Source organism: Natrix helvetica (assembly GCF_964273705.1).
Source record: "Natrix helvetica genome assembly, chromosome: 10".
In the NCBI taxonomy this organism is placed as follows: Eukaryota; Metazoa; Chordata; class Lepidosauria; order Squamata; family Natricidae; genus Natrix; species Natrix helvetica.
The window spans coordinates 22,886,676-22,909,722 of NC_138561.1; the positions used below are offsets into that span (position 1 = coordinate 22,886,676).

At 59.7% G+C, this 23,047-nt stretch overlaps 3 protein-coding genes across 8 annotated transcripts; 2 read left to right on the plus strand and 1 right to left on the minus strand.

Annotated features, from left to right (window-relative positions):
• Positions 1 to 307: 307 nt before the first annotated feature.
• DEF8 (differentially expressed in FDCP 8 homolog) lies at positions 308 to 7,504 on the plus strand. Of its 2 annotated transcripts, none has more exons than XM_081963415.1 (12): positions 308 to 481; positions 2,441 to 2,575; positions 3,231 to 3,328; positions 3,447 to 3,596; positions 3,834 to 3,975; positions 4,110 to 4,274; positions 4,560 to 4,687; positions 5,322 to 5,435; positions 5,572 to 5,652; positions 5,877 to 6,017; positions 6,560 to 6,669; positions 6,780 to 7,504. In XM_081963415.1, exons 1-12 carry the CDS (start codon positions 313 to 315, stop codon positions 6,871 to 6,873), a joined length of 1,527 nt encoding a protein of 508 aa, XP_081819541.1. In that variant the 5' UTR covers positions 308 to 312; the 3' UTR covers positions 6,874 to 7,504. The 2 variants fall into 2 exon arrangements, with proteins under 2 accessions (XP_081819541.1, XP_081819540.1); XM_081963414.1 differs by having other exon boundaries at positions 309 to 481; positions 2,438 to 2,575.
• Positions 7,505 to 9,316: 1,812 nt separating this feature from the next.
• On the minus strand, positions 9,317 to 17,860 carry DBNDD1 (dysbindin domain containing 1). 4 transcript variants are annotated; one of them, XR_014176228.1, is made up of 5 exons: positions 17,701 to 17,860; positions 13,755 to 13,907; positions 13,343 to 13,483; positions 10,233 to 12,214; positions 9,317 to 9,778 (listed from the first exon to the last, which is right to left on the minus strand). XR_014176228.1 is itself a non-coding variant. In XM_081963160.1 (4 exons), exons 1-4 carry the CDS (start codon positions 17,729 to 17,731, stop codon positions 9,711 to 9,713), a joined length of 393 nt encoding a protein of 130 aa, XP_081819286.1. In that variant the 5' UTR covers positions 17,732 to 17,860; the 3' UTR covers positions 9,317 to 9,710. The 4 variants fall into 4 exon arrangements, 3 of the variants coding, with proteins under 3 accessions (XP_081819286.1, XP_081819284.1, XP_081819285.1); XM_081963160.1 differs by lacking the exon at positions 10,233 to 12,214; XM_081963158.1 differs by having other exon boundaries at positions 9,317 to 12,214.
• Positions 17,847 to 23,018, plus strand: DRC4 (dynein regulatory complex subunit 4). Of its 2 annotated transcripts, none has more exons than XM_081963142.1 (11): positions 17,847 to 17,865; positions 18,948 to 19,067; positions 19,156 to 19,353; positions 19,447 to 19,653; positions 19,779 to 19,833; positions 20,109 to 20,314; positions 20,747 to 20,914; positions 21,222 to 21,308; positions 21,605 to 21,814; positions 22,267 to 22,332; positions 22,719 to 23,018. In XM_081963142.1, exons 2-11 carry the CDS (start codon positions 19,053 to 19,055, stop codon positions 22,866 to 22,868), a joined length of 1,362 nt encoding a protein of 453 aa, XP_081819268.1. In that variant the 5' UTR covers positions 17,847 to 17,865; positions 18,948 to 19,052; the 3' UTR covers positions 22,869 to 23,018. The 2 variants fall into 2 exon arrangements, with proteins under 2 accessions (XP_081819268.1, XP_081819267.1); XM_081963141.1 differs by lacking the exon at positions 17,847 to 17,865 and adding an exon at positions 18,302 to 18,814.
• The last annotated feature ends 29 nt before the right edge of the window (positions 23,019 to 23,047 follow it).

Below are 23,047 nucleotides of genomic sequence, written 5' to 3' on the forward strand. Positions count from 1 at the left end.
AAGGGAGCTTTTCCTTCCTTCCAGACCTTGGACTGGGGCGGGCTGGCTAGAGGAGGCCGTCAGTGGCTCTCAGTCCTTGGAGAAGCCAACTTCGGCCCAAGCAAGGCCGGCTGGGAGTCAAAGGCAGCCACCCGCTTGGCCACCAGGACACCAAAGCTGAGAGCCCCCCTCAGGCGCAGCCATCGGTGGCCTCCTTACTGACGGGCTCTGATGGGCCACTCGGGGCCATTGGTTCATCCTGTGCAGAAAAAAAGGGGGGGGCTTCCTCTTCAGCAGCGGGGGGGGGGGAGAGGCGGCGTGAGGGGTCCGGCGATGGGCTGCGCTCCTCCGACCGCGCGGGGGCAGCAGCGGGCGGCGCGGGCGCTCCGGACGCGCTGGGCTGAGCGGGCGGCGGGCTACAATGTAGCGAGCGGAGGAAGCGGCGCGTCCGGGCCAGCCGACCGGGCCGGGCCGGGCCCCTCCGATCCCCATGGGCGCGCAGGTAAGGGCAGCTCCCCCCGGTCGTGGCCTTTGCGGCGGGGCTCCCGCGGCTCCCGGGCCTGGCAGCGGTCGGCCGCGGGCACAGAGGGGGCCCCTCCCGTGGCCGCCACGGACTGCCTTCAGGGCGGGGGGGCTCTCTGCATCCAGCGGCCTCCGGTTGGGCGCAGTCAGCTGCCTCCACTCCGAGGTCGGATCGCCCGGCGGCCTCGTCCCAGTAGCAAAGCCGCCGCAAGCCCCCAGGAGCGAAGCCACCCGGTCCAATGCAGGCGGGCATCGGGCGCTTTCCCTGAACCGGTGCCCGTGGCCGTGCAAAGCCCCCCTCCGCCCCCGGTCCCCTTGCCTCGGGCTTCCCACGGAGAGAAGTCAGCCGCTCCCGCCCTTCGGCCCGTGGCCTGCTTGGGCTGCCTCCGTGGGGTGTGCTAGGGGCCTGCTTTGGGGAGCCGACTCCGGGCCCTTGCTTGGCCGTTCGGGCGGTGGCGAAAGCAGGCCGACGTATCGCCTGAAAGCCTTCGGGGCTCCTCCGGTCTACAGGGGCCAGGACGAGGACGGGGGGGGGGGGGGGAGACCGCTTCTCCCGGAGCTCTGGAAAGAGAGACTGGCGGATTCCCCTGAGCGGAGTCCAGCAGCTGAGCCTTAGAGGGTCGCTTTGCTTTTGTCTTTGGGTGATGCGGAAAAGGTAGCCTTTTGCCTTCTGCTTCTGGCCAATGAAACAGCTACGGTTCAAAGATCAGCATTATATTCGGTAGCGATTCAGGCTTAGCCTCCTTATTTTTAATGGTTTTAAGTCCCGGGCTCTCCAAGTGGTGATTTTATACCAAATTCAAGAATTTCAGCAAAAGATTTTTCCATGTTTAATTCTAATTCTCTTTTATGGCATTCTTGGAGTCTGCTGGTTAAAAACTCAGGTTCATGCTGAGCTGACAGTGGCTTCCCTGTAAAGTTATTCAGCAGACACTGGGTGGAAACAGGGGTGCTACCCCTTCCATCGTCTGTGCCCCCCTCCCCAGTCTGTGTGTGTGTGTGTGGGGGGGGGGATAAAAGCTATACCATCATCATCATCATCATCATCATCAGGCAGACTTTCCTGGGTGAGGATCCACCCAGCTGATAGGCTCAGCAGAGCAGGGGTGCTCTGGATGATGTCATTTTAAATCCTGCTGAGGAAACGAGGCAGACCAAGAGTGAAACACCAAGAACGTGGAAAGGTGGTGGGTTGGAGTCCTTTGTCAGAGCCCCTCCCCATAGAGAGAGTAATGGGGTCAGCGTCACAGGAGCATAGCGCCTCCCCCCCCCCTTTTCCTCTGCCTCGTGTGCTGTTCAGGGACCCCAAGGGACCTTCCTGCTGTGTTGGCTACAGACTCATTCAGCTCCCTTCCCTTTTTTGTCTGCCCTCAGCCTGCAGCTCCCTAAATCTGCAAGGAAGCTCAGCATTCTTTGCCTGGAGGAGGCTGTGACTTTGCACTGTTCCCAAAGTTGAAGATCACAGGACACTGAAATTGGGGTTCAAAGATTCTGCACCCCAAACTGCCAATAGCTCTGAACTGTGGAAGCGATGATCCTGGTAGATCAGGAGGAGGGGGGGGGGATTCGGCAGCCCCGCCCTTTCTGGAAGTGTGGAGTCCTTGGTGCTCTCTGAGCTTGGTGGTTTTCTTGCAAGGTTTCCTTCTGGAATTCTTGCTCGTTCCTAGGACATGACTGGCAGCAACCGTGTTGCTCCAGAAGGCGCTCTCAGCTGTCCCGCCAGGTGTGTTTGTGGCTCTGCAAAGCACATGGGGACCGTCTGAGCTGGCAGAACCAGCTTTTCTGCCTCCCAGGATGTCAACAAGCCTTGAGAGGCTGGGAGGAGCTGCTGGGAAGCGGAAACACTCCAGTGGCTTTTGGAAGGCTGAGACCCCGACCCTGGGTGAAGCATGCTTGGATGGTGGCTCAGGCTCTTCCCCCTGGCCTTGGCTCCCAGCAGGTTGGACTGCTATGGAATATGATGAGAAGCTGGCACGTTTCCGGCAGGGCCACCTCAACCCGTTCGACAAGGCCCCGCTGCAGAATCGGCAGGAGCAGAAGACAGCCGGGGTCGGAGAGGATTTTCCTCAGAAAGGTGAGCTGTCCCCTGCCACGTTTTCTCCCTGGGAAGGATTTGGCACCACTGGATCTAGACTGGAACTAGTCTGGATCCATGTGTACTTTACATCCTTTTCCCTGAAGACTGGATCCATACCCTTTGGAAACGTGAGGGCAGGGTCTCCCTGGCCAAGGGCTCCCCATCAACGTCAGCCTTGTGGGTGGCTCCAAGCCCATATCCAGCTGCTGGGACAGGAGATCGGCTCTGCCTGAAAATCCCAAAGCTGCTTAATTTCTGAAGCGGAGCCCCAGATGGCTGCTGTCCCACTTTGCCACGGGCTGAGTAGAGAAATGGGCCCTCCCGTTTTCCAACGTGACATCTTTGGCCACTTCCTGCCCTTGAATTGGATCTGTCCACTGGGACCGGCCTTGGGATGGGTGGTTCCGGTCAGAGGTGGATGAAGCTGACCAGCTGCTAGTTTTGCCAAGGCTGGGGGGCTTCAGACTTCCGAAAGAAGGCAGCAGTGACCTTTGGCTCTAGCAGACCAGTCCCAGGGAGCCCAGGTGGACAAAGATTGCGGGATTCTCTGTTCTTCTGCCCTGTCCGAGGCCGAGCTCTCCTGGCAAGGCTCTGCGTGTTGAGCAGGCTTGTCTGAAGGTTCGACTGCTTCCCCCCCCTCCCCCCAATGTAGATGTGAATCTGGGATTGTCTCCGGAGGAGCCAGTGTTCCCTTGCTCAGAGCGCGCCATGGATCTGGGCTTGGCCGAGGACCATTTCTCGCGCCCAGTGGTAAGAAGGCAGCCTTTTAGGGTGGGTGGGAGAGGATATACTGGGAAGCATCTGCCGGCCAGGAGCTTTTGGCACAGGCTGGACGCCCCTCTGCCGGGCGGTGGCTCTTCTCCTGCAGGGCCTGTTCCTGGCCTCGGATGTGGAGCAGCTGCGGCAGGCCATCGAAGAATGGAAGCAGCGGATCCTGGAGCTGCCCGATAACTCCGAGAAGCAGAAGGATGCCGTGGTGCGGCTCATCCACCTGCGGCTGCGGCTCCAGGAGTTGAAGGTGCGGAACAGGCCGGGGGGGGGGGGGTCCTCAGCTGCAGCCGAGGATGGGTGATGGGCTGCACTTGCTCCATCAGAGGTTCCCAAACGCCTGGATTCTTGGGAGGCCTTGCAGCATTCCAAGGAGAGGGCGGGGCTTCCCCTCCCGCCCCTTCAGCTGAATGGCCCCAGGGGGCTTTTGGCTCAGAGGCCAAAGGATTGTAACCCCCCCTGCTTCCCCCTCCTCCTCCCCCCCCAGGACCCCAGTGAGGATGAGCCCAACATCCGGGTGATCCTGGAGCACCGCTTCTACAAGGAGAAGAGCAAGGGAGTGAAGCAGACCTGTGACAAGTGCAGCACCGTCATCTGGGGGCTGCTCCAGACCTGGTACACCTGCACAGGTGAGCATCCCTCCTACCCTGCCTTGCTACAGAGCCTGATTCTGGCAAGGACGAGCACCGGCCTGCCGGCCGGCCTGCCCACAGACTGGGCTCTGGGTTCAGGTCAGCCTGCACTTCCTTCCCCCTCCTTCCAGGCTGCTCCTATCGCTGCCATAGCAAGTGCCTGGACCTCATCACCAAGCCATGCGTGCGCTCCAAGGTCAGCCACCAGGCCGAGTACGAGCTGAGCATCTGCCCGGAGACGGGCCTGGACAGCCAGGACTACCGCTGTGCCGAATGCCGGGCACCCATCTCTCTCCGTAAGCAAGGAGGAGGGGGACTGAATCGGAAGCTGCCCCGGGTGGAGCTCCTGCTTCGCTTGCCAGGAGGCCTTGCTCAGGAAGGGCCATTTCCAGCCATTTGGGTCTGGCCAGCAGATGTGACTTTTGGGCTCCCCTCTCTCACTCCGGCTATCTGGAGGGCGTTATCCTGGAGGGGAGGGGAAGACCCCACAATAAGGTGGCTCTTTATTGTCCCAGCGACGGGGACCTACCCAGCTTCACAAGGACTCCCTGCTCCCCTGACTTCCACTCTTCCGGCCACAGGTGGGATCCCAGGTGAGGCTCGTCAGTGTGACTACACAGGCCTCTATTACTGCAGCAGCTGCCACTGGAATGACCAAGCTGTCATCCCCGCCAGGGTCATCCACAACTGGGACTTTGAGCCCCGCAAGGTAAGCGGCATGTGGGGTACAGCAGCTGCTTTAGGAAGGATCAAAGTGGAGGAGCGCTCCCACACGCAGCCTGCGGTTGGGAATGGAATGCGCCCGTGTCACGGCTGTGGGCCAGAAAAAGAACCAGTCTGAAGGACAAGCAGGTGTCCTTCAGTTGTGTTGAGCCACAATTTCCATCATCCCCTGACATGATAGCCAGCTGAGGTCATACGTCCAGACCAAACTGGGGGGCAGCTGGTGGGAGAAAACGAGCTGCCTGGACCCCGTGGGCAGAGCAGGAGGGATGGGATGAGAGCAGCTTTGCAGGGCAGGGGACAAACCAAGCAGGGCCCCCCTTCCTGGGGGAGAGCCTGGGTCTTGCACTTGAGTGAAATGCAAATGGGTCTCGCCAGGCATCCGTGGGCTGGGGGCTTACCGTCCGCCTCCCTAGGTGAGTGAGGACACTTTCTATGGGGCCCCATCATCCAGGGGAGGGAGAGAGGAGTCGTGCCCTGCCCAGATCACATCCCACACAGAGCTCTCAGTTCATCGGAGAGGGGGGCAGGCCGGACCTCCTCTGATGCCCTACTTAGTCGCAGACCTTCCCTGCAGTGCGGGGCTACTGTCTGCTTCAGGAGGCCAATGCGATTTTCAGGTCTCTCGGTGTAGCATGCGCTACTTGGTGCTAATGGTGTCCCGGCCGGTCCTCAAATTGCGGGAGACCAACCCTCTTCTCTTCAATTACGTTGAGGAGCTGGTGGAGATCCGGGTGAGTATCTGGAGGGCTGGAAGTGGGGCTAGAAGGCCTCCGTGGATTCTAAAGCATCGTCTCCTGAGCTGCTCTTCTCACCTGGAACCAGAGTGTGGGTTGAGCAACCGCTTCTCCATCGGGTCTCCCCCTTCAGAAACTGCGCCAGGACATCCTTCTCATGAAGCCCTACTTCGTCACCTGCAAGGAGGCCATGGAAGCTCGGCTGCTGCTCCAGGTCAGAGAAAGCAGCTGCCCAACCGGGGCCCCCGGGCCTCTTCAAAGCATGGGGCAGGTGGGCGGTTGGATTGGGGTTTTTACTTTCCTAGGTGGGGGAGGGTGTGGAAAGACCGTCTGGCTAAGGCTGTGAGCTCCCTTCCCATTCTCAGCCTTCGCTCTCCCCCCCCCGCACCCACCCCCCACCCCTGGGCAGGCAGACTGAAGCCTTGTGCCTCCCTCCAGCTGCAGCACCGGCAGCACTTTGTGGAGAATGACGAGATGTACTCCCTGCAAGACCTGATGGATATCAACGCTGGGCGGCTCAGCTGCTCCCTGACGGAGATCCACACACTCTTTGCCAAGCACATCAAACTGGACTGTGAGGTGAGGCTGGCTGGCTGGCTGGCTGGCTGGGAAACAGCAGCCCAAGAGAGGTGCAAGGAGGCCCTTAGAGGCCGCGTCCTCACTGCCAGTTGCTGCAGGAGTATTTTACTTATTTACTTATTTTAGAGTAAAAATAAAAATAAGCCGGCGTAGAAAGAAGGATGATCTTGGTGGAAACGTGCAGGAGCTGTTGCCTAATAAAGGGCTCCAAGATATGTTTTAAAGTCCAGAACTATAAGGTAACTTCAAGAAGAGGTTCAGGTGGAGTTTCCCAGGTTCAGTGGCGCATAAGAAGAGGAGGTGCATCACAGTCACACTTGCACACTTCAAGAAACTCTCTAAAAATATCTCTGTCATGTTGAGCTTTACTTTCCTCTATAATATTTTATATTGGAAAATCCCCCCCCCCCCTTTCTATGTCTGTCTATATGAGGGTTGCAGGTATTTGGCAGCACAAGTTTGGTAGTTGTGTGAAGGGCACGTCCATGGAGGGGCTTGGATTGGCACCATGACTCACCAGCTTCCCTTTTCCCTTGTCGCAGCGGTGCCAAGCAAAAGGCTTTGTGTGTGAGCTCTGCAAGGAGGGAGATGTACTCTTCCCCTTTGACAGCCACACCTCAATGTGCACAGACTGTTCGGCCGTCTTCCACAGGTGAGTAAAGGCATTTGGGACTACCTGCCGCCTCTAGTGCTGAACAAGAGAGGGCCGGTGGCCCCTCCAGACGAAGGAAGCTAACGGGCCCTTTGTCTTTCCTCTCCCAGGGACTGCTTCTACGACAACTCCACAACATGCCCCAAGTGCGCTCGACTCAGTCTCAGAAAGGAGTCGTTGCTCAACATGGAGCTGCAGGCCTAAGAGTGACTTCTCTGAAATGGAGGGGATCACAGCAGAACCACGGAGTTCCCAGCTTGCCTGTGACTTACCTGTCCTTCTTGAAGGGAAGAAGCTCAGGCTGGTGAGGAAAGAGGCCTGCCAGAGGAGGGTGAGGTGGGGATGCCACGCCGAAGCTGGAGAAGGATGCTGCCCTTCCACCTCTGGACAGATGTCAAGGTTCTCCTTGAGTTTCCAAATCTGAGGGAGTTTAGTCTTGGCTGCAGCTGGCAGAGGTGGAGCAGTGGCTGCCAGATGAGTTTATGGGAAATGGTCGCCACCTCCCCTCAGTAACTGGGCAATCTCATCCCTGCTTGGCTGGCACAGAGTCCAGCTGTTCTGGCTTCTTTACAGGCGGTGATAGTTCAGCAAAGGCAATGGCTGCCGCTGGGCAGGCTGTAGAAATGGAGGCATTTGGGAAGTTGTTCCTTTGACCCGGAAAGGCTTGGTTTTCCTTTCCCCTCCCCTTAGCCCAAGATGGCGGCAATTGCCAAGACTGGATGTACTGTAGAATAGTCTCTGCAGCCATGAAGAGAGACTATGGGACTCTTTATACCACAGTAATTTATCACAAGCACTAAAATCACTTTAAATAAAGCTAAGCATAAATATTAAAGTCTGATGTGGTTGTAGGCTGCTTTCGGTGTTGTTTCTCTTCTCTCCAAAGAGATGTTTATATTTCATTCTCTAAAAGTGGTTAACTGAAAAAAAAATCCAGTTTTAGGTACAGTTCCAACTCTTGCGTCCTCTGACAGCCAGCAGGGAGGACATGGGGGCAGCAGCATCTTCCATGCAAGTCTCAGGGCCTAAACGTAGCCTTGGTTGTGAGCCTTCTCACTGCTGCCTCATCTACTCTTTCAGCCAAGCCACGGGTGATGGCCAGCATGACCTGCGGCACCTCTTCCCTTGCATAAATTTGGGTCATTTGGGGTTCTGACATTGACATATTATAGGGAGACGAGAACATCCTGATTGAGGCCTGCATTTAGCCCACCAGGTTTTGTTCCTGGAGATTCCTGGGAGGTTATGCACCCTAGTTCAGAAGAAAGAGGAAATGTGTAGACACTTGGTCCATGATGTCTCCTGGGGAAAAAGGAGACAAATTTATATTCCACTAAAAAGAAGGAGGGCCGAGGAGCAAGTTTGTCTTGATTTTGCGCTCCCCCCCTCACCCCCAACTCCAATAAAACTGCCCCAGAAAAGAATGAAGCCTATGATCCTCTTTCGTCCTCGCAGCAGCTTGGAGAATCCCAGTTGCCCCCAGAAGGGATGGCTCCAAACTCCCGTTAACGGCCGGCTAGCCAGTTAAAAGCTAACGCTCACGAAGGGCGCCAGGTTGGAGCGCCTCCAATGAAGTGGGGTGGGGGAGTAGAGGCGGAACCGAAGGCCTCGTGCTGGGATGCTCGCTGGGCTGCTTTTCCAGTTCTGGGAAGGCCTGCTCCCACGCCTGCGTAGTTCGACGCATCGCGGCCCGCGGCCGGTGTGCGAGGCGCTGCAGCGGCGGTCGCCCCACAGGAGGCCCGGCCGCAGTCGGGAGGGCGGCGGAGGCTCTCGGCTGGCAGTGCCGGGCAGAAGTGGGGGGGGGGGAGAAGAAGCGCAGGGGCCCTTTGAGGCCGAAAGGATCGGTCGGTGGGATCAGGAGCGAGAGGCGCGGCCAGATTTGGGGAGAGGCTCCCCTCAACCTCCCCCCCACGCACGCACGCACGCACGCACGCACGCGCGGGCCCTTGGTTTCCTTCCCTGCAGGAGGAGCTGCGTCCTTTCCAGGCGGCAGAGGTTTCGCTTTAGCCAAACTCCTACAGGTAGCAGGCGGGATGTCAGGCCGAATTCTGCCCTCGACTGGACCAGGCCAGCGGAAGGTTTCCCCAGGGTGGAGCTCGCAATTTCCATTCGGACTGCAGGTATCCCGCAATGGCAGAGCTCCCCCCCCCCCAGTGTAGACATGGTATTTTAGGCCCTTGCCCCCTGCCTTTTCCTGTGGTGGTGGTGGTGCTGCTGCCGCCACCTTATCGCACATACACCCCCTCATCTCCAAGCTGCAGAAGGGAAGAAAGTGTGTCCTCCTCGCCTTCCAGTCTCTGGCAGTTCTTTTTTCAACATGCCTTGAACTAATTTGGACTGTGGTTCATCCCAACTGACAACCTTTAAGCTGGAATGCTTTTTCCCACCGTGTTTCCCAAAGGTCTGCCTGGAAAACGCAGGGATCCCCCAGCGCTGAAGCTTTCTGCCTGCAATGCCCGGGTGGGTTCTAGCGTGGAATAAAGTTTCTGTCTAAAAATAAAAACTTTATCTGCCTACCTTAGAAGCTAGCAGAGGTCACTCTGATCAGTAGCAGAAAATGCTTCCCTGCTACGGCTTGCTTTCTCAGTGTACGCACTGACCCACTGCCTAAAAGAATCAGGAGGAGCAAAAACCCCACAGAGACCATTTGAAACAACTTTAATCACCGGAACATCAGAGGTAGCAGAGGGGCACTGTACAAGTAGGGGCAGAATATTTAATCCAAAAACGGAGGGGGGGGGGAATAGGAACGCAGAGCACAGAAGGGACACCACAAAGACGGAGGTTCCAAGTGTTGAGGACACCAGACTGGTTGGGTGGAGTATTGTTGAGATTCCAGGAGGACCTTGCTTTGCAAAAAGCAGTTGGCGACCCTTGTTAAGATCTCGGGTATCTCCTGAGAGTTTAAACAGTGTTTCCTTGGTGCTCCTTTGTGTTTAGAATGCAAATACCTTTCCTTGTGCGTTTGAGCTTGCTTCCTTGGTGCCCTAATCATCAGGCCAACATCAAATGTCTGTCTTCTATGGCGCAGTTGTACGTCATCAGGAGAGGGCAGCCATATCATCTTGTAAGGGGTTCACTCCATTGCTGCACAAGAGGATGATGCTGTCTAGTTGAGGAAAAGCCAACAATTGGTACTCAGCATTATCTGTGCTTGACCCTAACATGCAGCCTGGAATGTCAAGAAGTCTGGGGTGCCCATCCCCAGTGCAGGATATGGCCAGGATGGGCTGTTGTGCTGTTCTTTGAGGGAGGAGGTGGCCGCTCCACATTTGAACCTGCACAGGACGCCCTTCTCAGCCTGGGCCAGGGGCCTTCGAGGGCTCCTGATTGGACCTTGACCTAAAGGGCCTACTTGGCCATCCCTCTGCAGATCAGCCTATCCCTCCAGCAGCTGTGCCCGGCCCAGAGACAAGAAAGCAAGCAGGGAATGGGGGCTTGGGATCTCCTGTTGCCCCTCACAAAAGGACCAGCTTGCGGGATCCCTGCCTGGATGCCTCTCCAAGAGTCCATGTAAAAAATTCCTAAGGGTGGCTTCTCCCCGCCCCCCTCGTGGCATTCACCTTGAAAAAGTTTGCTTCAGTCCCTCTGAATGGCCCTAAGGGAGATGGAGAGCTGAAGGCCACTCTTGCTGTCAACCAGGGGAGAGTTTATTTTTCTGGTTGCCCCCCCCCCCCCCGAACAAGTCTGAGGCGGCTTCCTTGGATTTTGTCTCCATGTTGGATATAACTCAGACGGCCTCGGGAGTGAGATGCGTCTCTCCAATCCCAAGCGATCCTGAACTTGAAGGTCATCTCTGCGGAGCCCCTCCCTTTTCTTGGCTCTGGAGAGCAGCTGTACCAAGGAGAAGCAATGGGGAGCATTGCAGGCATCTTGGCTGGCAGCTTAGGATGGCCGCCTGTCCCTTGTGGTGTCGAGAAGAGAAGGAAAACAGCTTGGCTCTGCTGCTCTACTCGAGGCTCATTCTCCTGGGCCGGTTGCTGCTGGAGAAGAGACCATGGACTATCTGAATGAGCAAGGCCAACAGTCTGGGGAAGGTTGGGAGGGGGCGGCAGAGCAGTGCTGTCCACCAGCCAGGCCCCTTGCTGGTGGTCCCGAGAACAGCTGACGCAGAGCTCCCTGGCAGGCAGGGTTTAATAGCAGCTGAGACGAGATTGCATGGTGCTTTCTTAGCTGAAGTAAATGACTTGAGTTGGCAAGGCAAACTCTTGCTCTGTCCTGAGTCAGGCAGGCCAAAGGCCCGGGGGCCTCCAGAGGGTGCTATGCTCAGAGCCTGCCCCGCTAGCACCACCCCGGCCCATGTCCCACTCTTCTGACACGACATGGAACTGCTGTGGGACATGGGGAAGGTCACGAAGAACTCTGAAATAACGAATGGCTTGGAGGTTCAGTGGCTGAAGGAGGAAGGCCAGGTCACGTGGGGGCCTTGCTGGCTGACTCTCCTCCAGCTCCATGGGGGCCCTCTGGACAGGGAAGATACGTGGGCTTCTGTCCGCGGGGGAAGCTCTGCTGTCCACCAACAGCCTGAGCCGCACCCCCTCTTCATCCCAAAGGGTCTGGCCACAGGGGTGGGCTCTGGAAGCACCGGAGATCCTGTTTCATGCCCATTGCTTCCCCTTGCTTGGCTCAGCTCTCTCGAGCACCAGGGAGGTTGGTGAGCAGCCACAACAGCAGTATGTGCCTTGCCAGCCATGCCACACCACACCCCTGGCCGGCTTCCTCTCGAGAAAAGTCTTTTCTTCTGAGGAAGGTACACTGCTGTGACACGGGTGGCCATCGGCTCCAGGGAGTATCCCAAGCCTGGCCGAAGCTGGGCAAGCTGCGTTGGTGCTGTGCAGTTTGCGCAAAGTGGTGGAGCGCTGGGCAAGAGTTAAGGCCAATGGAAATGAGATGTGTGCTTAGAGCAGAGAAAGTTCCAGAATTCACGCTGTTTCGGTGCCCCAGAAATGGTGCCGTGTTTGCCCCTCGGTTCCTTTGGTATAATGGGTAGCTTGTCTTGGCATCGGAGCTTCTTGGCTCAGCCCAGCAGCAGTCAAGGCACGTGGCTGAAGAGGAGGCGCCCCTCCTTTGGGCTTCGGCAGCTCTCGCCACCAGCCCCCCTCCAAATAAGGTTGGGAAAGCACCCCTCGCTCGGTCTGCCTTCTTCACGCCAGAGGAGAGCAGTGGAAGGCTCAAAGTGCCTGCAGGAAATGGGCAGCCCAGCAGGGGGAAGGGAGCCTGCTGGGGCCTGGAAGGAGATTGGCCAATGGAATGATGGGCAAGGAGGAAGGGGGGGGGGCTCTTGGCACAAGGCGCAGTTTGCGAAAATCCCGGCTGCGTGGGGGGAATGACAGTGCAAGAGTGAAGGTTGGCACCTGGGTGGGGCTCCTGCGCTCCCCCCCTCCCCCCGCTTATTCCTTCTTTGGCTTTTCCACCACCAGGAAAGGGTCTGCTTGGAGCTCAGGATCACTGAGGTGCTTCTTCTCACGCCCCGGTTCAGCCTTTGTCCTTGTCCAGGAGGGGGAGCGGAGGTAGCCGGCTCTGGGGTTTGAGTGGGGGAGCAGTCCTGTGCAGGAAGAGGAGAGGGAGGGGGTCCCATTTAGCTTTTTTCCTCTGTGGGCCAGAACATGGCCCACAGCTCCCCATTCAGCCTATTCTCTACTGAGAGATGCCTGTGTTTGGGGACGGGGGACGGGGGGGTACAGAGTTCCCCAAGAGGTAGTGAAGCTCTGCTTTTGCACACACACATCATTTCTGAGCATCTTGTCCACAGGAAGCCCCACCCCTCCCCACTCCTCTCCCCACTTTTCCCTCCCTTGCTGGTTGATTCTCACTAGGGAGCTTTTCCTTCTTAGCCTCTTCCTCCCTCCATGGAGGTGATTTGCATCTCTGCCCCTGGGAAGCAGCGGCAGCTGTTGCCCCCTCCCCCACCTCCAACCCAGCATATTAGCTGCAGCAGTGGCACATCAGGCTATATTGGGAGAGGGGGCAGAAGAGAGAGTAGGGTGGGGGCAGGGCCATCAAGGCAGCTGTTGAGCCCAACCCACCCACCCCCTTCTGCTGGCCCCAACCCAGTCCAGCTGTTCCTTGATCTTTTGTGGCCCAGAATCAGGGTCCCCTTTGCAAGCTGGAGTTAATGGTGCAACTTGCATGCCTGGCTGTGTCTGTGTGTCAGAGACACAATGTGTGCATAGCTGTGCATGCTAGATTAAGCAGGTTTCATGCAGCCACGCACACCTTGCTGCCACCTTGTGGCCAGGTGACTGGCGCGGCCAGGAGAGCTGAGCCAGCATCCGAGCAAAGCATGGGGAGCCTGCTGGTTTATGCCCACCTGGACAGGGAAGGGCACCCCAGATTGTGGGGCTCACCCAGCTGCCTAAACTGAGGAGAATTGCAGTTGGTTGCCATCTTTCAGGAGTCCTGCTTACCTCCCCCCACCCCAGCTGCATTCAGTGGTATGTGAGACCCCTTGACTGTGCTCAGAGCGGAGAGTCCTTCCATCATTTTGATCCCTGGAGGATCAAGGGGGACAAGCAGAGCCAAAGGCAATGGGGGGGACCCCCAAACGCAAGCAGAGCCTCAGTTGTCACTCACAGCAGAGGAGGTGCTTGGCACTGAATGCCCCATCCTCAGTACACACACACACACACACACACACACACACACACACACCCCTTTGGGAGGGGCCACTTACCAGCAGGGGGCTCTCGGGCTGCATTTTCCTCATCCGAATCTGCAAAGACCTCGGCCAGCTCTTGGTCAGACATGTCGGTCAGCTCCGTGAGGTCCAACAGGTCGAAATGCACCTCGAGAGACGAAACGCTGCTCAAGGGTTCTGAGAAGAGACAGGGAGGGGGAGCTCAAGATCTTTCTCTGTACACTTTAAAAAGTGTATAGTATAATATTTGAATGAGAAAATTCTTGGGGGGGTGGGGGGGCATAGCATCTGTATGAGATTTACATTGTATGGCCGGGGGGGGGGGTGAAAAGGGGGAAAATTTGTTTGTATAAAACTCTTTTAATTAAAAAAAAAGATCTTTCTCTGGAGCTTCCTTTTTAGAAGCCTCCCCCCCCCCTCGCCCTCCCAGGGCTGGCCCTGTACTTACGCCGGTGCTCGGCCACCTGCAGCAGCCCTGAGGTGGGCATTGGGGTCCCTCCTTCCTCCTCCGCTGGAGAGCTGTGGGGCTCTTCTACCAGCCCATGCATGGAGAGGGTGATGGGGGCCTTCCCCTCCAGCTTGGGGGCTTCCTGGGTCAGCTCTGAAATGACAAAACAGGCGTAGGGACAGAGAGCCTCGGCTGGCTCAGCCTCACAGTTGCCTCCACCAAGGAAGGGTGAAACTTCAGTCAGTTTCAGTCATGGCCTCTTGCCTGTCTAGGGGGGCCCACCTGGAGGGAGGCTCCTCTTGGGGTGGGGGAGCCCTCTCCTGGCCTCATCAGGGTCTTCCTGATGGGGGTGTGGGTTGCAGAGGGGCTGCCCTCCCACTCTTCTGTGGGGCGATTCCTGCCTGCTCAGCCCCAGAGTCCACCTATTTCCTGACTGCTGGCTGTGTGTGTGTGCAGCTCCCCCCCCCCCTCCAGACAGGCGTGTGCAGAGCTGATGAGCAGCAGCTGTTGGGTACCAGGAGCCTAAGACTCCGCTCTGGCACCCAGCCTGACGCCTGCAGAGACAAAAGGCCGGCTTCTCTTGGAGCAGGTGGCAAGAGGACAAAGGCAGGTCTGTCCTGGGGAGGGAGAGGCAAATGGGGCAGCAGAGCTGGCGGAGTGCCAGTTATGCCTCAGTTACCCTCTGCCGGGGGGGGGGGGAGGGGTCCTCTGCCTCCTGGAGGTGCCCTGGGAGCACTGCAGCAAGCTGTTCTGCATGGTGGAGGGGGGGCTTTTTAGCAGCTGCCTTGCTGACGATGCCTTCTTGCCCTTCGGTTTCCAACAGTGCCTGCTCCAGTATGCCCTGCAGGGGGGGGGGGTGGTCTCTTTGCAAAGGGAAGAAAGTTAGCCAGGGGGCCATGGTTTTTTCCCCTCAGAGAAGGCCCTTCAGCCATGCATTGGTCCTGCCCTGGCTGCCTTCTGGAAGGAATGCATTGCCAGCCACAGGCACCCTCTTCCCTGGCAGAATGGCACCTGGGTCACCCTTGTGTCTGCCAGGAGGGTGGGCGGGGGGTCCTGTTCCATGGCTGCTGCCAGCTAGCAGGGAAGGGGAGGTGCAGCAGCAAGGGGGAAGTTTAAACTCTGCAAGGAGAAAATGGGCGACGGGAGGAGGATGTGATCGCCTGCACAAGCAGAAGTTCTGACCCACAGCCTGCCCCTCTGCAGGCCCCCACAGCTGCTCCTTGCTCAGATGCCCCATTAGCTTGTCTGCAGAAGCCTGAGATAGTCCCCAAAAGTGGCCGAATCTCTTGTTCCCCAAAAGTCCCGGGGAACCCTTGGGAGGTAGATCCATTTGAGGGCAGCAGCAAAGGGGAGGGAGGGAGGGAGGGGGAGCCAGGCCAAAGGGAGAAAAACAGCATTCAGCCCTCAAAGCCCTGAATTATTCATGCCCAGGTTTTTAACAGGCCGAGTGTGGGAAAATCGCAAAGGAGGCGTGAATATAACAGGATACTTCCGGCTCCCAATTGGCTGAGGCCAGCATGACCGGCTTGCAAAGAGAGTTGAACTTGGAGGCATCTCCCTTTCGGAAGGGCCTCTCCATCTGGCCCTTCTGCTCACAAGGTTGAGAGCCTGTCGCCCACTTGGCTGCTTCTGGGAAGACCCCAGAAGGTCTCAGAGGTCAGCCTGAAGCCCCTTTCAAGCAGGGCCTGCTTGCCCCTTCCCATAAGCCCGGTGTCCACCACCATGGAAAGGAGCCCTGCAAGGGCAGCCTGACGTGAGCCACAGCTGTCTGGTGGTGGCCCTTTCAGCAGGAGCCCTGAGATGTTGCTGGCCTGAGGGCCTCGCAAATGCCCTCCTTCCCCAGGGCTGCCTCTCTGCTTGCCCGCCTCCAGCATTTGGCCAGACACATTCAGGCAGGAGCATATGGCTGCCTCTGTCCCTCCCACCCACCACCACAGACTGCAGCAGGACTGATTTCATGCGCAGGAAGGCTGCACCTGCAGAGGGTTGGGGCTGGGGCACCCCCAGGAATTTGGGGAATCTTCCTCTGGCAAGCCCACATCCTGCTCAGCTCTTGGGTGCTGGGGGGGGGGGGGCAACTTGCTGCCTTTGGGGAGGGAGGGAGCTGTGCTCAGGGATCCTGTGGGGCAGAGGCGGCAGCTTCAGCCCTGCCACCTCCAGCAGGCCAAGCCCCCGTCTTTGCCAATCACAGCAGAGAGCGCTAGGTCTGCATTTCAACCGGTCCCCTAATGGGTCACACTCTCCACACTTGGTCCGAATGGCTCCCCTAAAGGACTGGAGTGCGGATTCCTCCTTGTGGATTATGGTTGTTTCCCATTCTGAATCTCTGGCTGTGGCTTTTCTCAAATTCCGCTGATCCATTCTGACGCTGGCCTGGCTCCCTTTTCCAGCCAGAGCGTCTCTGCCTTAAGCAAGCAGCCAAGCCTGCAGGGGGAGCCAACCGGGGGTCCTTCCCACCATGCAGGGGCAACCCTCTGCTCAGAGGGGCCCCTTCTCCCTGGGATGCCTGGAAAGAGGCGCTGAGTCCTTTGATCTCGCTTGTTTCTTGAGGGGGGGGGGGTAGGAAAAGTGCAGCATGGAAAGCGGAAAGCTCAACTGGGTGGCCTGGAGAAGCCGTAGCTGACATGCCAAAGGGATGCAGTCAAGACAGGGGTGGGAGAGCTCATTAAGTGTGAGCTTCTCTGGTTGGAGAGCTGCCTGCCAGAAGCCCTTTCCCAGCCCTGCTTCGAGTCCCCTTTACCTCCCACCTGCCTCCAGCAGTCCCCCACCCTCCCCAGACAAGAGCAGGCTGCTCCTTTCACTCGCCTGGTGGTGGCGGCTGCCTTCCCTCCTCCTCCTCCTCCTCCCCTGGGTTCCACCCACCCCACCTTGCTCTGATCCAGCAGCCGCCCTGTAGTCGAAAGGGGGCTCGGAAGAGTCGGGCGCACCCCTCTCTCAGCCGCCACCAAGACCGCTGCTGCTGACTCACGTTACAGGACCCGAGCCCAGCCTGGCTCCCGGCTGCAGGTTGGCACAGCGAGGGAAGAGGGGGCTGGGCCGGCATCTCCCGCTGAGGTCCAGCTCACCCCAAGGTGAATCTGCCAAACGGGCAGCCCTTCCCCACAACCATAAATGGGGCAGGGGGGGCACTGATTTCAGGGGAGGAAACTTGCACATTATTGATCCAATGCAGAAACTCCGGGAGCTCTTCCACCTCTTTAAGTCACCCCTTGCTCCCGCGGAAATTTGTAAGTTCCCAGGATGGAAAAAAAAGAAGCGCCCCGCCTGGATCAGGGTACCCGGACATTCAGCTCGGAAACCGAGGCTGCAACCCACCCAAAGCTTCGGCAGCTTTGATGAGTGGTAGCAGGTACCGACCCCAAAAGGCACGCTTCCTCCCTCGCGCACCTTCACACGTGCTTCTTAGCCACAGGAGCCCGAGAGCATTCCAGTCACACCCCACTGCGTGCTCCAGGCATCCACCCCGGAGGCCGCGGCTTGCCTTGCCTGCCGTCCCTCGGGCAATTCGCTTCCCGTTTGGCTTAAACGGGGCCACGAGCTCCGCCGCGTTCCCAGCGCCTAAAAACTAAAGACCGACCGGGGGCGGGGGCGGGGTGTGGCTTATTTGCCGGAGCCCTCTGAGCTCTTTGGAGCCGCTTAGCTTTCAGCCCTCCAGCCCCGCAGGGGAAGAAGTGGGAGGGGGGGTCCGAAGTTGACAGGCGGCGCCTTTCTGGGGAGAAAGCCGCTTCTGGTCCGTTCTTCCCGCTCATCTCGCCTTCCCCGAGAGCAAACGGCCTTTTGGCCACCAAACGGGCAACCCCCCTGATGTTCGGCACATCCCTGGCCGCAGCGTCGGGAGGACCTCTGGGCCCCGCCGGGCCTCCCCATCTCGCGGCCCCTTCGAGCAACAGCTGCTGCTCCGCGCGTCCAGGAGCGCCTCGCCTTCCGCGCCGGCCGAGCTACTTACCCGGAGGGGCAGCCCCTCCTGGCATCTCCATCCGTCCCGGCTGCACCAGATGCTCGCTGCGCCGCTGCCGCCTCCCTTCGCGCCACCGCGACCACTGCAGCAGCAGCCGCCCGAGCGCACATCGCCGGCGGGGAGGAGCGGGCCCGGCGCGGGGGAGGGCGCAAGGTGGGGAGGCCGAACGCGTCCAGCCGCCGCCGCCGCCGCATTAGAGCCCGGAGGACGCAGGGAGCCGTCGAGCAGCGCAGGGCAAGGGGAGGGGACGCCGGGCGGGGCGAGCCGGGGCTGGCACGAAGCCCGCCACTCAGGGGCTCCGGCGGGCATCGGAACTGAGCGGTCGCCTCCCTCAGCTCAGGAGGGCGAGGGCGCCTCTGAGCACTAGCGAAGCGCCGCGTGTCGCCTGCCCGCCTGCGGCCGGAGGGGCGGCATGCTCGGCCGGCCTCCGGCAGGCAGCGAAACGCCCAAAGCTTAGAGCCGGTTCTGGAGAGCGAGCTGGGGCGAGCCTGGCGCCCGCCGGACCCTCCGTGTGCGGACCCGCCGGGGGCTCTGCAGGGAGGGCTCTGCAGGGGGGGGCTCCGGGGGCCTTCGGGGCGGGAGGCGGCCCGGAGAACCACTCTGGCGGCCTTTCCCCGGCGATCCCCTCCGGCTGGGCTGCCGGTGCCCGTGTCCGATTCCAGGCTCCGGAGACAAGCGGCGCGTCCCAAAACGGCCGAGCCCGCCTGGAAGCAAGCGGGGCCCCCGAGGGCTCGCCGTTCCCGCAGCCCGATCGCTCGGGGCTCCGGGCAAAGGGTGCTCCGGGGCTGCTCCAAGCTCCAATCTGGCACCGACAGCGCAGAGCAGGCGGCACTCTGTACATGGGCAGGAGCGCCCTCTTCGGGTTAAGCGCAGTGGGGGGGATGAGTTTGCTTTGCAGGCGCTTCCTCAGCGGAGCCCCCCTTTCTGGCTGGCCCCCATCACGCCCCGCCCCCGCCCCCTCCCAGCCCGCGAGCGACGGAGGCCCCGCCCCGTTGCCAGGGCGGTCGTCAGGGGCGGCTGCGCGGCCCGCCCTTCTCGCGAGACTTGGGCGCCGGTTGCCTGGAGACGCGGCGGCCGAGCGTCCCTGTCCCGCGGCGTCATGGTGAGGGAGGCTCGGCCGGCGGGGCTCCTCGGGCGGGGAGTGCGGGGCTGCGCCGGGATGGCTGGGCGCGGGGGTCCGGGCGGGGGGCTGCGGCGCAGGGGGACCCACCGCGCCTCTCCTCGCCCCCCCGCAGGCGCCCAAGAAGAAGGCGGAGAAGAAGGGCGGCGGCGGCGGCGGCGGCAAGAAGGGCAAAGGCGGCAAAGGGCCGGCGGTGGTGGACGCGCTGCCCCCCGACGGCATGTCCAAGGAGCAGGTGCGGCGCCCTCCGGGGCCGGGGGCGGGGGGGCGGGTCCGGGGCGGGGGGGGGTCTGCTGGGCTGAGCCCTCGGGGGCCTCTTGCAGCTGGAGGAGCACATGGGCCGCATCCGGGAAGAGCTGGACCGCGAGCGCGAGGAGCGCAACTACTTCCAGCTGGAGCGCGATAAGATCCACACTTTCTGGGAAATCACCCGGCGGCAGCTGGACGAGAAGAAGGCCGAGCTGCGCAACAAGGACCGGGAGATGGAGGAGGCCGAGGAGCGGCACCAGGTGGAGATCAAGGTAGGCGTCCCGTCCCGTCCCTCCCTCCCTCCACACCTGCGCGGGGGGGGGGCTTCCGCCCTTCCCCTGAATGCTGCCCGCTGCTCATCCCAGGTGTACAAGCAAAAGGTGAAGCACCTGCTCTACGAGCACCAGAACAACCTGACGGAGCTGAAGGCCGAGGGCACCGTGGCCATGAAGCTGGCGCAGAAGGACCACCGGTCCCAGGAGACGGAGCTGCGCAAAGACATGCGCACCCTGAAGGTGGAGCTGAAGGAGCAGGAGCTGGCCAACGAGATGGTGGTGAAGAACCTCCGCCTGGTGAGTCCTTTGCCGCTGAGAGGGGCTGCCCCCCCTGGCCCCCTCCAGCACAAGCCAGCCTGGCCTCTGCAGCCGCCTGCGTTTACCAGACCTGCCACTCAGCAGCAGCCTCGCTGTCTTAACAGAAACAGCAAGAAGACCTGACGCATCTTCGAAATGACTTTGAGAGACAAGTGAAAGGTCGGTCTGGGGACTACTGGGCACAGCTCGGCATAGTCAAGCTTTCTCCCGGGTCTCCAAAGTCGGATGAGGAGGGTCCGTCGCCCGCATCAGTCTGCAAATGGCTGGCGTTCCAGGGAGAGCATGGGGCGAGAGGCTGTCCGGTGCCTCTGGGGGACCTTCGGGCCTAGGGAGCACCTGCCCCCTTTCCTCCGGAGCCATCCGCTAAGGCTAGGGACTTAGGCAGGCCGGAGAGTGGAGCCTTCAGCCCAGCCTGCTTGGTGCTGCTTCTGCAGAGATTGAGGCCAAGTACGAGAGGAAGATGCGGGTGCTGCGTGATGAGCTTGACCTGCGCAGAAAGACGGAAATCCACGAGATCGAGGAGAGGAAAAACGGTCAGATCAACACGCTGATGAAGAATCACGAGAAGGCCTTCAGCGACATCAAGAACTACTACAACGATGTCACCCTCAACAACCTGGCACTGATCAATACCCTCAAGGTAAACCAAGAGCAGCCTTCTCTGCCCGCAGCGACAGCTGCCGGACCCCGTGTGGGCACGGCTTGGCTGGTCTGACTAGAGCTTCGTACCCTCCCTGGTGGGCAGGGCCCCTCCTCTAATTGGAAGCTCTGCATTCCTTTATTGCACGGAGCTGTTTTTAGAGGTTTATTGTCTCTTGGGTATCAGTTGTGTGAAACGTAATGGTCCTTATTGGTTCAAGAAGGAAAAATAAAAATCCACAGGAGGGTTCCATGAGGAAATGGGCCAAAGAACAGACGAGAGCTTTGCCTTGTCCTGCCGTCCTGACACGGCTGGGCCTTTTATATGTTCCTGTGGGATCTGAATGGAGCAGGAAGCATTGGAGGGGAAGTGGTGGCTGCTGGCCTTGAAGGTCTGAGATGCTCCCCCCTCCTCCAATCCCCTGGAACACAGGAGCAGATGGAGGAGATGAAGAAGAAAGAGGACCACCTGGAGAAGGAAATGGCGGAAGTGCTCTTGCAGAACAAGAGGTTGGCAGAGCCGCTGCAGCGAGCCCGGGATGAGGTCTCCGAGCTGCAGAGGAAGCTGGCTCACTACGAGAAAGACAAGACCATCTTGGCAGTAAGCGCCAGGGCTTTTGGGTTGGCACAGGCATCCAGGCGGCTCGTAGGGCACTGGGTGGGTGGCGGAGGTGACCCAATACCAGCAACCAGAGCTACGGTGGCCCTCTTCCAAGGGGTGGGGAAGGGGAAGGGTGGGCGCTTTCTCCTGCTCCTGCCACTTTTCTGCGGACCGGGGTGTAAAAGAACCTGGACCCTGGGCCTTCTTACCCTCCTTTGGTGTGTTCTGCCCCACAAGGGTCCTCCGTTCCCACAACCCACAAAGGTCTCGCAGCTCTTCTGAGCCCCCCTCCCCCCTCCCCCCCCAGAGTATTCGGGCCCGGCTGAAGGTCACTGAGAAAGAGCTGAAGGACCTCCAGTGGGAGCATGAAGTGCTGCAGCAAAAGTTCATCAAGGTGAGGGCTCAGCGCCAGTCTCTGCTTGGGGGCAGGAGGGGGGGGCAGCTTCCCCCACTGGGTGTTAGCACACTTGGCCCAGACTGGGCCCTGCTGGGAGGTGGGTCATCTTCCCGCTCAGCCTTCAGAGGCCGAGGAGGCTCTCTGCGTTCCCGAGCAATTCTTCCGTTGCCGCTGTTTCCCTGCCGGCCGCCTTTCTATCCGGCTGCTGGGCCTCCTGAAATGGCTTCCTGGGCCCCTCTGCGGCCGGTGGGTTGACGTTGGAGGGAGGCGGCCTTGCTGACGTGTCTCCACAGGTTCAGGAGGAGCGGGATGACCTGTACCAGAAGTTCACCAAGGCCATTAATGAGGTACAGCAGAAAACGGGCTTCAAGAACCTGCTGCTGGAGCGGAAGCTGATCGGCCTGGCCAACCTCCTGGAGAAGAAGGAAGTGCAGCTGAACGAGGTGTTGGCTGCCTCCAATCTCGACCCCAGCGCTCTCAGGGTGGTCACCCACAAGCTGGAGGTACGGCACCCATCCCCCGCCTCCCTCCCCTGCTGGACAATTTCTGGTCTGGCCAGAGGGTGGAAATCCGTATCTCGGCAACCTGAGCTGTTTGGTGAAGAGTGACGGGAGGGAGGAGCATCCCTGAGACCTGCCCCTCCTTCCAGCAGCTGCCCTTGCTGTCAAGCGCTCTGCCGCCTTGTGCTCAGCTGCTCCTGATGCAGGAGGCCCCTCGGCTGCCCGGACTGGATCCGGCACTCAGCCCATCAGGCTTGCTCTGGTTGCGGAGTTTTCAATCCGTTTCTGGGGGGCAAGTCAGCCTTACTGTGACTTGCAAAGCAGAGGGGGCGAGACGGGGGAGGTCCTTGAAGGAAAGGTCAGGAACCCTCCCTGGTCAGCCCTACCACCCTGGCTGCTTTGGAGCCTTTGGTGCCTTGGATGTGGTTTTAGCAGGCCTGGGTTTTCCTTCGCAGGAAGTGCTGGATTCCAAAAACAACGCCATCAAAGACCTGCAGTACGAGCTGGCCAGGGTCTGCAAGGTAAGAGCCGTGAGGGGAAGGAGCCTCGCTGGGGGGCCTGGGTGAGGCCTTGCTCCAGCATCAGAGCCGTGGGGCATGCAGAGATCCTTGGCTGGGGAAGCCGCTTCTGCTTGTAGCATCATGGGGCCCTGCAGTATTTGGAGTGCCGCTGCAGTCCCCTCTAGACCAGTTGGACTGCAGCCTTCCCAGTTCTTTCACTCCTGGGGAGGAGAGTTGCCCTTGCTTGCAGAGCAGAGTCCCCTCAGACCAGGCCTGCAGTTGTCCTAGGCAGCAGGGAGAGAGAGCTCCAAAGGGGAGACCTGCACCCTCCCACGGGGAGGGGGGGGGGATTCCTTCTCAGTCCCCAGCTCCCTCTTTGGCATCACAGCCCTCCTCTCCCCTCGCAGGCACACAACGACTTGCTGCAAACCTATGAGGCGAAGCTGGTCTCCTTTGGGATCCCCTTGGACAATCTGGGCTTCAAACCCCTGGAGACCTCCCTGCTTGGACACACCCTCGGCCAGGGCCCTGCAGGATTCGTCTCCACCCCCACCTAGCAGAGCTGGGAAACCCTCCTCCGAAGACGAGACGAGCCGGGGCTCCCGGGGCTTTTGGGGGCCAGTGGGGGAAGCGCCCCCCCCAAAACAGAGACTGGGCTCTCCTGCACGCCTTCCGCATTAAAGTCTTAAGGGGCCTTTTTGTAAATGGCTGATGTGCAGCAGTCTTTGATTTACCC

What these genes read in the sequence shown, in the direction of transcription:
- DRC4 (XM_081963141.1), top strand. An exon ending in TGGTGAAGAACCTCCGCCTG is followed by an intron (nt 19,654 to 19,778) that starts GTGAGTCCTTTG and finishes CTGTCTTAACAG; the next exon opens with AAACAGCAAGAAGACCTGAC. An exon ending in AGCTGGCCAGGGTCTGCAAG is followed by an intron (nt 22,333 to 22,718) that starts GTAAGAGCCGTG and finishes CTCCCCTCGCAG; the next exon opens with GCACACAACGACTTGCTGCA.
- DBNDD1 (XM_081963158.1), bottom strand. Translation starts at nt 17,731, where the DNA reads ATGGAGATGCCAGGAGGGGCTGCCCCTCCGG. An exon ending in AGGAGGGGCTGCCCCTCCGG is followed by an intron (nt 13,908 to 17,700) that starts GTAAGTAGCTCG and finishes TTGTCATTTCAG; the next exon opens with AGCTGACCCAGGAAGCCCCC. An exon ending in AGCCCGAGAGCCCCCTGCTG is followed by an intron (nt 12,215 to 13,342) that starts GTAAGTGGCCCC and finishes CTTCCTGCACAG; the next exon opens with GACTGCTCCCCCACTCAAAC.
- DEF8 (XM_081963414.1), top strand. Translation starts at nt 313, where the DNA reads ATGGGCTGCGCTCCTCCGACCGCGCGGGGGCAGCAGCGGGCGGCGCGG. An exon ending in AAGCTCGGCTGCTGCTCCAG is followed by an intron (nt 5,653 to 5,876) that starts GTCAGAGAAAGC and finishes GCCTCCCTCCAG; the next exon opens with CTGCAGCACCGGCAGCACTT. An exon ending in ACATCAAACTGGACTGTGAG is followed by an intron (nt 6,018 to 6,559) that starts GTGAGGCTGGCT and finishes CCCTTGTCGCAG; the next exon opens with CGGTGCCAAGCAAAAGGCTT.